Source organism: Pecten maximus, chromosome 14, assembly GCF_902652985.1.
Source record: "Pecten maximus chromosome 14, xPecMax1.1, whole genome shotgun sequence".
Taxonomy (NCBI): domain Eukaryota; kingdom Metazoa; phylum Mollusca; class Bivalvia; order Pectinida; family Pectinidae; genus Pecten; species Pecten maximus.
In genome coordinates this window covers 13,119,185-13,136,095 of record NC_047028.1, presented here as the reverse complement: position 1 = coordinate 13,136,095, position 16,911 = coordinate 13,119,185, and the positions used below count along the sequence as shown (strand labels likewise).

The following is a 16,911-nucleotide window of genomic DNA, read 5'->3' as shown; positions in this document are numbered from 1 at the left end:
TTCAGTTTCTGACAGCTCGATTGGCGACTTGTCATGAAATTGATGTAACCGTGGGGTTAACACCCGATCTTTCACACATATTAGGGGGAAAGCGATGAATTTAACATATAGCACAACCTAGTATATATATATTATAATCACGCGCATTATTTTTCTATTACAGCATGGCGTTTGGCGTTCAAGTCTGTCCACAATAAACCCAGTGGACTCTACCAGGACCTGTTTTCCCTGTACGAAGCAGATGACACCCTGCACGAGGATGACTTAAGCGCGGTAAAGGACTTCAGCAAAAACAGCAAGCCATATAAGTCCTCCCTATTAGACGACTGGACCAAGAAGAAGATAAGTGTCCAGGCGGTGAGTACTCATACTGTATGTTATCCTTACGGCTACTTCCTTCTTACCCTTACTCTAATCCCGAGTGTACGGCGTCAATGCAGCAAATCGTTATAAGGGAGTATTCGATAAAGAGAAATCCCACTGAAGATATCGTATAAGTATGTGCAGAGCAAAAATCCCAGAAGACTTGCAATTGTGAATTAAAAAATCAAAAATTCCAGGATGTTCGATATATCAAATCTCCGCATGTACGGGTTAGAAGTAATCCACCGTGGGAACCTCGTATTCTTCGATAAGCAAAATTCCGATGAATGTAATGTATTTCGACGGCTGCAAGTAAGATATCACAAAATCGTGTCAGCAACATTATTGCACTTTTTTTATACTTAATACCAATATCACCTACAAGATATTGTTAATTGGATATTTGATCATCTGTGTTTTCATTCGAAAAGCTAATACTGGATGACTGTAAAATACAGCATAACTATTGCGAAACCACAAGTTAATAAATGATAATATTATATGTGGACGCATTTTCAGGAAAACTGCCAGTTTCAATATTTATATACACTTCCCAAGGTAACTAAATCAGTTCGTTTTGACAGGACAACATGTATAATAGGACAGGTATTAGTAATTAACATTAGGACACTTTCTGCATTACCTGTAAATAGACACAGACACAGTTAACAGAAAGCCAATTTTGGAATATTAACAATTCTCTGCGTTGACAATTACTCTAAAACAATACGATAAACATTAAAATTGTATAGTATTACAAGTGTTATATAAGACATAAAAGAACGACGTGCTTTGTTAGATATGTTTACATCACTTTATTTAACGATATTTTATCTCTACTTTAATGATACTTTAAAAGATCCTGGCAACACGCATGTCTGGTAAATGAAGTATTTGACATTTGTCCGCTTATGAAAAGGTAAACTGACAATATGTCTTTTTAGATGTTGTTCATCGTGTCTCTCTACATATCTAGCCAATTTCCTGCTCTAGGGAAGCAGCGGGTTGTGATGTGATGATAGTTTGGTAATATGTTTTTGTGTTTCGGATCTCCGACGCCACACAACATCTCTATATACAACCTTACCAAGTGTACGTAAATCTAAATCTAGTTTAGCATTGATTTCATGTTATCGCCGAGGTAGTACAGTTCAATCGTAATAGTGGGACACATAAACAGTTTTTATCATATAAACATTTATTAGACTAATCGAAACTAAAGATTTGTAGCTGTAGATTCTTCAAGACAAGGCAAATAAATTAAGCTCACTACACTGAACGTACTTTTGTTCGGAAACAAAACATGTTTTCAACTATTTGCCCGTATCTGACGGCATTACTGCATGTATTCTTCCGTTCTAGTGCTTATGGTGTTTAACCTGGGGCATCACAACATCTCGCTTAGATACTGTCATTACTGTCACACATCGGTATCTAGTATATCCTAAATACTAAATGTAGAACTAAACTTGCCATTGTTTTTTGTTTGTTTGTTTGCTTGTTTTTTTTTTTTTTTGGGGGGTGGGGGGGTGGGGGGGGGGGGTGGGGGTGGGGGGGGGGGGGGGATTATAGCAGAATCTTAATACATAAGACTATCATATAGGTCGGTGCCAAACATACTGTGGCAAAAGTTGTGTTGTTCAGAGAATTTGCCAAGTCAGATAATAGCAAATTCAGAAATCTTTCCCTACACGAACTAAACCCATCGGTTTTAATTAGCTGTAACGATCTCGAATTTTGAATTCTCAAATTTAATTGATCCTCTCCTTTTTTTAGTGGGGATTTTTAGCTTTTATTGGTCGTCACGTGGTCTGTTTTTAATTGGTCAACTTTATAAAGTCCCTGCTGTAAAATCCAAAACCTTGTGATTTATTCCATGGTCTGGTACGATGATAAAAGGAAACGACTTTCAAAGAACAGTTAGGAACTGTCATATATTCAGGATCTGCTACACCGTTTTCATGTTTTTTTTTTTTGTTTTTTTTTTAGATTTTTATTTAGATGCTTTATCTATTTCTGTACATGCATCGAAGTATATTTACATTGGGGTAACTTAACATTTTACTTGGTGCACTTTAGGTACAAAAAATGAAAATAAAATCGTAACACTGACACATTTCAAAAATTCATTCTGGATAGTACACACTTTGAATTTTATCATAATTGCATGGGCATCGCTCAGACTCGTTTCAGTGAAAACTCCAATATTCCCAGTACTATGTTCCGTTTAAACCCGGCTGACATATAAAAAATCGGAGGAAATGGCGACTGCTGGATTCATGATGTTAATATAGTCGTATGTTGTAGACGACACGCCTCCTAATTAGCGTCTGCTTGGAACAACGACGTTTATATTTTTCAGTATATTTTTAATTTCATGACTGCAAGCATTGGTTTTTGCTACGTTCTTTAATATGGACACTAGAGTTCATTTCTTAATAATGTATCATTTAATTTATTTTCCACTGGTGATTTATTTTTTAGACAAGTAGTTTTGTTCATATTTGACTGAAGTATTATTTCTCTTGGCCAATCACCATGCGTAATCATTGATGAGTACATGCGTTTAGTTTGGTTAGCATCATCTAGTGAGACATTGCGACGCAAGTGTATACATTATAAATGAAAAATTAATTGAATGATATATCATTTAATACTGTAATAGAGTTCTAATTTTGAAAATCGCAATAAACAGTTTTAGCAATAATTTAAATTGAAAATATAATAAGAAAATATAATTAAAAACCAATATTGTTGCAAGCAGACGTATTTTTTTTTTTTTTTTTCTACAACCTAAATTGACACCATGAATCCAGCTGCGGCCGATTTTCTACGTCAGTCAGTTTGAACCGGAAAACAATACCGGAAATATTGAAGTTTTCACTGAATTGAGTCCAGAAGAGTGGAGGAACATCGTAAGGGCGCTTTAAGAGTCTGACGACCTAAACATATGACTTTCCGAGACTACAGCGCTACTTTTTTTACTCGTTACAGCAGCTGTGCGATGCATGTGTATGTTATAAGCAGTTATGGTAAGCTTCAATACATGTACTATCAGACATTAAAAGAAGAAATACAAAAAGCATATTAATTATTTTCTCTTCGAACCATTTTGTTGACTGTTGTCATCAGTGACATCAACAGCAGCATCATCAATGTAAGAACACTTTGATGAAGATAAAGAAAATCCGTAATATAAACTCGTAGTGTCTTATGGTCATTATGAAAATTGCTTTAAGCACACTATTTTTTTCATGGTATATCAAAATTAAACGAGCATTAAATTATTATATCATATTTATTTGTATTCAAACCAGATCCACTTTGATAAAAGGACATTGTCCCTGTAAAGTTGCCTCCCTGTGTTTTGTATGGAAAACGCATCATTTGCAGAGCCTTGTGTCTCTAGCACATGACGCCAGGAGGACATCTGGATTGCATCCCCCATAACGAACCTTTTTAATAAAACATGGGGCATTGCTGTGCTAGCGTTAAGCTCTGTACTTCGTCGTGCATACCGTCGCCGCATCAGTCAACAAATCATTTGAGGTGCACTGGTAAATCACTAGGGAGCACATGTAGTAGCACCCCGTCGAGATTTTCCGAGTGGTTAACACGAACAAAGGACGATGGCATTCTAATCACGGACTACATTACAAACACAGAAGTAAAAAATTACAAATATATTAACAAATGAAAATATCTTGTAAGAGATAAATATACAATATAATTAGGAAATAGTTACCTGTCCCATGCTGAAGTACACGATACTCATTATTAACATGCATCCTTTTCAAGTTTGATTCGTAGCATATATTACAGTACAAAATGACATTTATTTGTGTAGCATTTAAGCGATACCGGTAGGTAATTCTTAATGGGTTTTGACTGTCTCAGTTCATAATCCTTCCTTTAGAATCGTTTTGGGGATACACCAAAAACTAATAAAGTTTGAAGTATTCAACTATAAAGGGGAAATAATTTGCGGCCTCCTACATTATCAGATTTTCTTCTGTGCATATTAACGAAAGGTAAATACACACACTATGACATGCTGCTCCATTCTACTGCCTTTTTTCTCTTTATCATAATCTGTAATCATACCTATTGCCGTTTGTTATACTGTGATATTATACCACTCTATGTTTGAGGCGATGTTATTTGAAGTTATTTAAAGAGCTTTGTATCCTGAAGTGCCGTCTTTTTAACCGTTGTCATTACTATATCGTTTATTTCTATATTTCTGAATGGATCGTATCCGCATCTATATAGCTTAATTCCATTATGATGTTTTAATTCAAGGAATTCTTATAAAATACTATAAAGAGCAGATAATGAAGTTGAGAATTCATCCGTCTACAGATGTAGAGTATTCTAACATATATGATTACGTTACATTATTGTATATACGCAGGCTGTGTCAAATAACAGCAAAAGTGACTGTGTAAATTGGGTTATAAACGACCTTGGACTGCGGTACTTGGTGTCATACTTGTCGGTACAATCCTGACGGCGTCTGAAAGTAAATATTGCTTCATAAATAATAGTTCACATATTGTTTCAATATATTTCTAACATAATTACAAGTGCACACGTCATTTTGTAACAAAACGTCAGACGAAAATAAAAAAAAAATAGAATGATGGTTTCCACTCTTTCGACAAACAGGAGGTGCTGGGCAGTCCTTCGCACGGCACCTTTAGTTCCCTAAATTGATAACACATGATGGAATGTCTTTTGTATCACAACATCGAACATTATGATAGTTTGGTGTTCTAGTCCAGAGTTGATGTCATGATAGTCACATCAACTATATGACCATTGTGTTCTTTAAAAATATTTGATTCCATATCCCAAAATATTTCTTATTGAATTTACTAAACATGCATACATTAATTCGTTTGAATATCTGCTGATACCATGTTTTTTAATATAAAAATATGACTTATAGATAAACGTGATGCGGTAGCTCTATATAGACAATAGAGGTGCGGGGAAAATGATGGGTAGCGATATATTGATGGTGTCTACAGTGGTGTGGGAAAATGATGGTTAGCGAGAGATTGATATGGACTTCATCGATGTGAGAAAATGATTGTTAGCGATAGATTTATAGTGACGTCATTGATGTGGGGAAATGATGGGTGGCTATAGATTTTGAGTTTGACTGCAGTTGTGTTAGAAAAGGATGCTTAGCGATAAATTTTCGGGTTTTTTGCAGAAATGAGAGGAAATCATGGTTAGTGATAGATTTATAGTGACTATAGCGGTGTGGATAGATCATGGTTAGCAATAGATTTATAGTGACAATAGCGGTGTAGGGAAATGATGGTTAGCGATAGATTGATAGTGACTATAGCGGTGTGGGGAAATGATGGTAAGCTATAGATTTATAGTGACTATAGCGGTGTGGGAAAAGGATGGTTAGTGATAGATTTATAGTGACTATAGCGGTGTGGAGAAATCATGGTTAGCGATAGATTTATAGTGACTATAGCGGTGTGGGGAAATACTGGTTAGTGATAGATTTATAGTGACTATAGCGGTGTGGAGAAATGATGGTTAGCGATAGATTTATAGTGACTATAGCGGTGTGGGGAAATACTGGTTAGCGAAAGATTGGTAGTGACTATAGCGGTGTGGGGAAATCATGGTTAGCGATAGATTGGTAGTGACTATAGCGGTGTGGGGAAATACTGGTTAGCGAAAGATTGGTAGTGTCTGCAGTGGTGTGGGAAAAGGATGGTTAGCGATAGATTTTAGTGACTATAGCGGTGTGGGGAAATACTGGTTAGCGAAAGATTGGTAGTGACTATAGCGGTGTGGGGAAATCATGGTTAGCGATAGATTTATAGTGACTATAGCGGTGTGGGGAAATACTGGTTAGCGATAGATTGGTAGTGTCTGCAGTGGTGTGGGAAAAGGATGGTTAGCGATAGATTTATAGTGACTACAGCGGTGTGGGGAAATACTGGTTAGTGATATATTTATAGTGTCTGCAGTGGTGTGGGAAAAGGATGGTTAGCGATAGATTTTAGTGACTATACTGGTGTGGGGAAATCATGGTTAGCGATAGATTTATAGTGACTATAGCGGTGTGGGGAAATACTGGTTAGCGATATATTTATAGTGACTATAGCGGTGTGGAGAAATCATGGTTAGTGATATATTTATAGTGTCTGCAGTGGTGTGGGAAAAGGATGGTTAGTGATAGATTTATAGTGACTATAGCGGTGTGGGGAAATCATGGTTAGTGATATATTTATAGTGACTATAGCGGTGTGGGGAAATCATGGTTAGCGATAGATTTATAGTGACTATAGCGGTGTGGGGAAATACTGGTTAGCGATAGATTTATAGTGACTATAGCGGTGTGGGGAAATCATGGTTAGCGATAGATTGGTAGTGTCTGCAGTGGTGTGGGAATAGGATGGTTAGCGATAGATTTTAGTGACTATAGCGGTGTGGGGAAATCATGGTTAGTGATAGATTTATAATGACTATAGCGGTGTGGAGAAATCATGGTTAGCGATAGATTTATAGTGACGATAGCGGTGTGGGGAAATCATGGTTAGTGATAGATTTATATTGACTATAGCGGTGTGGGGAAATCATGGTTAGTAATAGATTTATAATGACTTTACCGGTGTGGGGAAATGATGGTTAGTGATAGATTGGTAGTGACTATAGCGGTGTGGGGAAATCATGGTTAGTGATAGATTTATAGTGACTATAGTGGTGTGGGGAAATCATGGTTAGTAATAGATTTATAGTGACTTTAGCGGTGTGGGGAAATCATGGTTAGCGATAGATTTATAGTGACTTTACCGGTGTGGGGAAATCATGGTTAGCGATAGATTTATAGTGACTATAGCGGTGTGGGGAAATCATGGTTAGCGATAGATTGGTAGTGACTATAGCGGTGTGGGGAAAAGGATGGTTAGTGATAGGTTGGTAGTGTCTGCAGTGGTGTGGGAAAAGGATGGTTAGCGATAGATTTTAGTGACTATAGCGGTGTGGGGAAATCATGGTTAGTGATAGATTTATAGTGACTATAGCGGTGTGGGGAAATACTGGTTAGCGATAGATTGGTAGTGTCTGCAGTGGTGTGGGAAAAGGATGGTTAGCAATAGATTGGTAGTGTCTGCAGTGGTGTGGGAAAAGGATGGTTAGCGATAGATTTTAGTGACTATAGCGGTGTGGGGAAATCATGGTTAGTGATAGATTTATAGTGACTATAGCAGTGTGGGAAAAGGATGGTTAGCGATATATTTATAGTGACTATAGCGGTGTGGGGAAATCATTGTTAGTGATAGATTGATAGTGACTACAGCGGATTGAGGAAATCATGGTTAGTGATAGATTTATAGTGACTATAGCGGTGTTGGGAAATGATGGTTAGTGATAGATTTATAGTGACTATAGCGGTGTGGGGAAATGATGGTTAGTGATAGATTTATAGTGACGATAGCGGTGTGGGGAAATCATGGTTAGTGATAGATTTATAGTGACTATAGCAGTGTGGGAAAAGGATGGTTAGCGATATATTTATAGTGACTATAGCGGTGTGGGGAAATCATTGTTAGTGATAGATTGATAGTGACTACAGCGGATTGAGGAAATCATGGTTAGTGATAGATTTATAGTGACTATAGCGGTGTTGGGAAATGATGGTTAGTGATAGATTTATAGTGACTATAGCGGTGTGGGGAAATGATGGTTAGTGATAGATTTATAGTGACGATAGCGGTGTGGGGAAATCATGGTAAGCGATAGATTTATAGTGACTATAGCGGTGTGGGGAAATCATGGTTAGCGATAGATTTATAGTGACTATAGCGGTGTGGGGAAATCATGGTTAGCGATAGATTTATAGTGACTATAGCGGTGTGGGGAAATCATGGTTAGCGATAGATTTATAGTGACTATAGCGGTGTGGGAAAATGATGGTTAGCGATAGATTTATAGTGACTATAGCGGTGTGGGAAAAGGATGGTTAGCGACAGATTTATAGTGACGATAGCGGTGTGGGGAAATCATGGTTAGTGATAGATTTATAGTGACTACAGCGGTGTGGGGAAATGATGGTTAGTGATAGATTGGTAGTGACTATAGCGGTGTGGGGAAATCATGGTTAGTGATAGATTTATAGTGACTATAGCGGTGTGGGAAAAGGTTGGTTAGTGATAGATTTATAGTGACTATAGCGGTGTGGGGAAATCATGGTTAGCGATAGATTGGTAGTGACTATAGCGGTGACGGAAATCATGGTTAGTGATAGATTTATAGTGACCATAGCGGTGTGGGGAAATGATGGTTAGCGATAGTTTGGTAGTGACTATAGCAGTGTGGGAAAATGATGGTTAGTGATAGATTTATAGTGACTATAGCGGTGTGGGAAAAGGATGGTTAGCGATAGATTTATAGTGACTATAGCGGTGTGGGGAAATCATGGTTAGTGATAGATTTATAGTGACTATAGCGGTGGGGGGAAATCATGGTTAGCGATAGTTTTATAGTGAATATAGCGGTGTGGGGAAATCATGGTTAGCGATAGATTGATAGTGACTGCAGTGGTGTGGGGAAAAGGATGGTTAGCGATAGATTGGTAGTGGCTGCAGTGGTGTGTGGAAATCATGGTTAGTGATAGATTTAAAGTGACTACAGTGGTATGGGAAAATGATGGTAAGCGATGTTTATACAGTGGTTACAATAATAAGGGAGATGATGGTTAGCAAAAGATTTTGAGGGACTATAGTGAATTGGGGAGATGATGGCAAGCGATATATTTATTATGATTAAAATGATATTGGGAGATGATGTTTAGTGGTAGTTGCGAATTAAGGAGAAATATATGCATGTACATGTAGGATGACTTACCAGGTATGGCAATAAGGAAGAAATATTAGTGTATATATATGTAGGATGACTTACCAGGTATGGCAATTAGGGAGAAATATTTGTGTACACTGTATATATATGTAGGAGGACCTAACAGGTATGGCAATTAGGGAGAAATATTTGTGTATATATATAAATGTAGGATGACCTACCAGGTATGGCAATAAGGAAGACATACATATGTATTTGTGTATATACATGTATATGTAGGATGGCTTACTAGGTATGGCAATAAGGAAGAAATATTTGTGTATATATATGTAGGAGGACCTAACAGGTATGGCAATTAGGGAGAAATATTTGTGTATATATATAAATGTAGGATGACTTACCAGGTATGGCAATTAGGGAGAAATATTTGTGTACACTGTATATATATGTAGGAGGACCTAACAGGTATGGCAATTAGGGAGAAATATTTGTGTATATATATATATGTAGGGTGACTTACCAGGTATGGCAATAAGGAAGAAATATTTGTGTATATATATGTAGGGTGACTAACCAGGTATGGCAATTAGGGGAAAATATTTGAGTATATATATATAGGATGACTTACCAGGTATGGCAATTAGGGAGAAATATATATATATATATGTATGTGTATTTGTAGGATGACTTCCCAGGTATGGCAATTAGGGGGGAAAATATATGTATGTGGAGGGTAGCTAGTCAGGTATGGTTATATATGAATACAAACGATAGGACCAGTAATGAAACATTCATAGTGACAGAACATGTCAATGTCCCACTTATGTACATGTACATCTATAATATCGGTAAATGCTGTTATCTACTTTAAGTTCAACTTTAAAGATTGCGCTTAGGACTGTTTTGTCCCTATAAGTTTCTGACTTTGCCCCATTTTTTATTGACATCGTACTGAAATGATCCTATTGTATTAAGGTGGCTAAACTTTATATCAAACCAAAACCAAACCATCATTGAGGATAAAGAGGCCACAGGAACGGCGCAGGTCGTGATACAATTAATTGGGTACACACAGATGTGGCCTTGAAATAGCATTAGCAGGAATTCATAAAACGCTAATGACTTTATTATGCTAGTCTCGTGCCTATAACAATTAACTCAGGTAATTGAAGGATCATACAGGGGCCTTGTAAAGACTAGGGAAATTGGTAAATTAAATATCGAACCTAAACTGCACAAAAAATCAAGGTTGACTGTAGAAAATAACATTACTAATTATGTTTACGATTGTTTTAAGTGGAACACACGAGATTAAACAGGAAACAGAGTCGAAACATATCGTGTTTGTTAATTTCTGTGTTCACTTCTAATTTTCTTTTTTAAACACTCTTTCTAAGAAATTAATTCAATCAATCCAAACTGCAAGAATTATTGTCGAGATATTTTGCATTGATTTTTGTTATAATTACCGAATAGTTTGATACAAGGATGCGGGGAGTCGCACGCCACTTCAAAATTTGATATCGACACGACAGCATTGCATTGTACAATTTGTGTTTTCGCATCTCGTTTTTTGCCGAGTTTCCAAGTAGATGAGGATTGATGCCCTTATCTTCGTACTTGATATATCCAGTAGTGTCATGACGTTACTGAAAAATCAAGCAAAAACACATCTGCATTGTGGCTGTATTAACTATTTCGGTTTGGATAACCTGGGATACGTACAAGTCATTAGCAGGGTTATTCCAGCACGTCTGTGTGATACATTTAAGTGCTCAGCTTAACTTCATTATCTCTCGAACACGTCCCTGAGATAGTTTTGAGAGAGCCGTATGTCTCTTAATATTTCTCCAAATCCTCTCTGGTATATGCAGGATTTGAGAGTAATTTGACCCAATGTCCCCAGTGTATGATTCCTAAGACGTGATTAAGTTTGGAATCTTAAATCTTCTCATCTTTGTAAACAACTTTTTTTTTCTTTCCAATATCCCTATTGTTATCAACTCGCTTAATGCTTTTAGTTGAACGTTCGCTCATGAAGACTTTCGGCATTATAGCACTGGTAGATACACATACGATTCAAAGTAAATACTTGTACTTGGATTGGTTCCCCCGTCGTGACAGGGTAGGGTGTCCCCCTTACGTGTGTCCAGGTGTGGCATTTCAGTGTGATGGCACTAAAAACTACCAAGAGAAGCCAAAACACTTGTGGATACCGTCCTTAAATTAGATAATTGTGTTGATAGTAAGTAAAACAGTATCCGACCCCTCAATAATATATCTTGTTAGTTTTAGGAATAGTCTCCAATACATTTCGTATGCAAACACGTTTTGAGAAGGTATATTTTCGCTACTATTTCTCGTACGCAATTTGAAAAGGTGCCTTCCTAGAAACATCCTAGTTCTCATTTTGATTATGTGACTTTACAAGGATTCGATTAAGATTTGTATGATGGGTATCGTCGATTAGGCAGATTACGCCGAACCTTCCGTAACACATTGGGCATATTGTCCTAGTGTGCCTGTAGGTGTCCACGTTATTTTATGTTTAAGAACATTTTACGATCGAACAATAAGCTGCTGTATCCGAATGAATGTTGAAATGACTTGAACTGGAGCCTGCAAAATCGGGTATTGCCTTCAGTGCATTCTGTTAACTCCAAATAAACAATCTATTTCGGACAGCATCTGCCTGTTTATTACATGCACCAAAGAAAAGTCCCATAACTTTATGATCAGTACATGTATCAAAGCTAAAATCGGCAATTGTTGATAGTACACACACCAGAACTTATGTCAACAAATGCATGGTCTCATTTCAAGGACGAGGATAGTTTTAATGTCAAGGCTAACGACTGTCTGATGATCACCAACATCAAGGCCGGCAGCCTGGAAACACATGTAGATTATGTAATCACATTGCTCGTCATAAACCCCATGTACTCAGAGGGTATCTATCAATGGTATGACGCCTAACGTTTGACCTTTTAATATCTGTAATAGAACACTACACTGTGTGCAAGATGTAAAATTCAAAAGAAGATGAATGTTCTCGACAGTTGTCATTTTAGCTGAACTTTTCAATCAATGTTACTACACCGCATTTTCAAATATCTCTGTAAAGGGAAAACACCAGATTTGTCTATAAATATTGATAAATGAGACCAACCAACGCTAGCACACTAGCTAATTATCTTTTTTAAAAGAAATGACTATCCCCACGAAGTAAAACATAAAGGGATTATATGGTATCCTCAATGCATCTGATCATTTGAATAATTTTATACTTAATCATGTTACCTATATTAAATCATCTAAATGTTTCTCTATGTAACATGATGTTGGTAGTAAACATACAATATAGTATATACAGATATATACTTCTATCTCTAGCAAGTTTTGTTGTTGTATATTGTAACAACATTCTAGTATGAATGTGTGAATGAATGTGTGAGTGAATCCTTGTTAATTATTTTATTACATACAAGTCATAATTTATAGGCCTGACAGAAAGATGCTGTGCTCTTACTTCACTAAAGAATATGGTACTTTTATGAATCTTAGCAATGCCATTGGACTATTTAGTTAATTATACCTTCTATTTATGTATTGTAATGACGTATGTGGTTCCTCTCACTGTCTTACTCTTGTTTAAATACTTTTACCTTCAACTTTAGCATCAAAAGAGGTAGAGTAACATCTTTCTGTCCGGTCTAACCTGAAGTTTTTTTCTGGAAGAAGACTTATATAGGCTTAGCCTGTTGTCTGATTCTTTTAACAATGCTGTATTTGCATGCATAAATATTTGTATGTATTATATATGTATTGTTAATAAAATATTTTGAAATGAAAAAAGTAAAACATAAAAAGGTGAAGAGTCCCCCTCAACATGGTGATATATGTCGTCAACAGCCCTGACTTTTTGGTTGTGACCAGGACATTATATATATACACAATTCACGAGTCATTAAACACCACAAAGGATGGGATAACTCATCGAGCTATCCTAACAAGGACATGGGAGATGCAAATTTGCATATGATGTGACGCTTCTATGTTGACGAATAACTTTACCTAGCATTAATAAAAAAAAAAGAGAAACAAAAAAAAATGTTGCTGTTAGGACAAATGACCTGGTGGGGTGTCTATGTTCTCAAGATATAAAACCAAAACTGAAATGGGAGAGATGGTGGGACTGCAAGTAGGGGTACAGGGTTGAAAACAACAGAGAATACCGATATTATAAGGAAACGGTAATTTGAATTCAACATTGGTAAAAAAGGGCAAAATATCAACAACAAAATATAGATTTACACGGAATCTTTTGAAAAAAAATACAAGGAGAATAAGACTAGATATTCCGAAAGGGTAGGCGTATTCTGCATCACCGACAACAGCCGCCATTTAAATCTTTCAAGAGACATTCTCAAATTAAGAACTAAGGCGTTGTACCACTACGTATATCAACAAGCATCGAAGAGGTCGTACCACGCAAGGAAATATTTACATTTTCACTTCGCTCCGCCTCAATGAACATAGTAAACTCAGATCACTTCATTTCCCGTTGAAGATTTTGGGTCGCGTGCTTCTGTTCTGAGAGACGAATCACTTTCTTGCCGGCGTGTGAATAGGCCTACATTCAATGAGTTTACGATGGCGATCGAGTTCTGTACCGCCTCAGACTTGAATGCACTTTCACTTTGTGAATTGTGTAACATTGTTATAAACGTATATGAACACAAGTGGAATAGCCGCTTTATGTGCTAATAAAAATGCCAGTATAATGCAGACAGTTTAGAAAACAGGATCTGACAGAACACCGACACTCTCGATAGCACCGAGCTCATGACCTACGTAGCGCAGTAGGTCTAACGTTGTATCTCGAATGCCATGCTTAATACCATTTCAGTGGTCACAGAAAATAAACCTCAATTTAAACACTATTTAACAACACAAAACAGACTGGTAGCAGAAGTATGCTATATCGGAACAGGGACACATTATTGTCGTAATTTGACTCAATCTAAACGTATGGAGGACACAAGTTTCCGGCCGTCGAATACCGCCAATTTTCAAATCAATGTTTCTTTACTTACTATTATCAGACTTTACATCCCAAAACGCCAGTGCGACAATGAAATCCAATATGTCAAGAACACCATGTACATCACCAGCTAACCTTCGACTAAAATCCACATTGTTACACTTTTTCTCGAGCTCTGAATATCCCGGCTATTAGACTGCATCACATCATTTGTTTTGGCCGAGTCCCTGTGTCTCGAGTGACCAAATCACACACATACTATACTGTCAACACTGCACTTTAAATTCGTATTTATATGGGTATTGCTAAGTTTTTATTATACAATATCATAAATATTTGTTATAAATGAATATTTTACCTTGAAAATATCGTATCTATGTGTATCAACATCGTAATAATCAAAACGTGTATGGCACTATATTTTGTGTTGCCTTGGCGACGAGAATAGTTGACTGTCTGCTGTTCCACTACTGTGCACACATGTACGATAAGTATAACAATGTTACAAAGTGACGAAGTTACGTCACACTGTTGCGACCGAATTTTGCTTCATTTGCACGAGGTTCACTTCCCTTCATCAGTCCATGCAAGCAACAAAATTGACAATCAATTCTTCAATAAACAGTTTCTTACTGACATCATGATATCGACGTAAAAACCTTTCCGTGGTCATCATTAAGCCACTTCTCTTGAACATTGGTGTTGCTAACTTTCCTTTCAGCAGTCATCTCAACCGCCAGAGTTCAATGAGGATAGGTGACAGGAAAACAAAGATCTTTATTATTGCAATTTAAAGGTGAATATTTACATTTACACTGCAGCCCCACTATATAACTTTACCAAGCTCACTTGGAAGTTATGAGTCCAAATCTTTGTTATGACGTCATTATTATAGTGACGTCCTAATTGTCACGTCGGTGATAAGGAAAGATGGCTGTTGAAAAGGCTGTCCGTCTTTGACGATAATAATTTGTTCATTCATTATCAGAGTAAAATTCCTGGATATAGTCTTTCAAATTTGTTGTCAAATGCTTAAATACATCAGTATGCCATCTATGTCTCACAACAGGAATAAATAATCTTAAGATGTAGGTGTATGCTTCGCCAGGTCTAGGTGTCATAATAGCTATGCGGGTCACAATATCACTTGGACAGCTTTTTACTTAAAGAATATAGAATGACATCGACATTCCAAACCTTAAGGACAGTTTAATGTACAGAAAACATTGAAGAATGCCTGGCACACCAGGTTGTATATAAAATAATAAGTTCAGCATTTCGTCTGTATATGGGGTTCTGATGTAAATTCTGTTCGTGCACGCGAGAAGAGTATACATAACAGTGTTCCGTTATTAGAAACAAACAGAAATTGACATTTTAATTAAAATTGAATGTACCTTCTGACAATGCAGTAGGTATATTAAATTGTCTTATTGTACTTCTAGGTATTACATTTGCAGAAAAATAAAACAATGAATGTTTTACCATCAATAAAATACGCCGAATATTGTTTTTTGACATCTGTTATACAAAAAACCAATGATAAAAATTATATCTTTCATCATTCTGTTGTACATATCAGTATATTTAGTCCTCAATAACATTTTCTTATAACTGATAGGTCCAATATTGTTCATTATTATAGTTATCGAAATGCAATTTGTGTTTCAAAAATAAAACATCATACATATGTATATCAAATCAAATAGTGAACTGCACAAAAAGCGCAGATGCCGTTTAACGGAGAATTCAGAGTAGTCATAACATCTAGGTACATCGTCTACCTATAACACTATCTGTTGTAGGTGGGAAAATATCCAACGATTAATGGTTGAGATGATGCTATCAGGAGATGGAAATTTGACCAGCAGACAGTGTCTGTAATCCTGATAATCTGTATCATGCTTTTTGTTGCAATCACAAGGCCGCAAGACCAAACGTAATACATTATTGAAATGACCGCGAGACTTAATTGTATTTACGACAAAGATGTGATTAGATTATGTATCCATTCGCTTCTAGTGATGTTATGTAATTCAGTAGTCTATGTATTAACATAGAGATCTGCTACTGTGTCAGAACCATAACGTACGCACTGGAGTGTTTCGTATACATCGCAATCGCTGTCACGAATCACAAAAAATAACAGGGAACAACACGGGTCACATCAAATCCCTGTTCGTCTTAGGCAATATGAGTGAATGAATCATATATAACACGTTTCGTAGTTGTTGTACGTTATGTGAAATCTGTATGTAAATACAAGGTGTATGTACTGTATAACTAGCTGTCTTCAGGTAAAAGTGTAGAATACAGCTTTTTTATTTAACAACACTTGTTTAAAGAGTGTTATTGATTTTCAATAATCACTCTGGTTGACCGGAAGGAAGCGTGCAAAGCGGCGAAGTGTGGCAGAAAACTGATACACCTGATTAAACCGCACGTGGTCTGGCAGATGACCCCTTAACTTATCACGTGCGATCGAGGAATCGAACTCCGGCCATCTATGTGAAAAGCAAGAGTGATACCACTTTGGCACCCGACCATCTTACATTATAACGGAGATGATTGTAGCGCAGGACAACAAAAAGAAAAGTAAAAATTGTCAACCGTTTTTTTCCTCCTGAGATCAGATAACATTTGCTATTCTATACGGTATGCTCTTGGATGTT

The 16,911-nt window shown here is 36.7% G+C and overlaps 1 protein-coding gene across 1 annotated transcript in view; it reads left to right on the top strand.

Annotated features, from left to right (window-relative positions):
- Positions 1–16,911, top strand: part of LOC117342268 — a 191,127-nt gene that overhangs the window by 76,817 nt on the left and 97,399 nt on the right. The window contains exon 3 of the mRNA XM_033904357.1: positions 164–357. Within this exon, the coding sequence (XP_033760248.1) occupies positions 164–357 (194 nt within the window). The remainder of the gene's footprint in view (positions 1–163; positions 358–16,911) is intronic.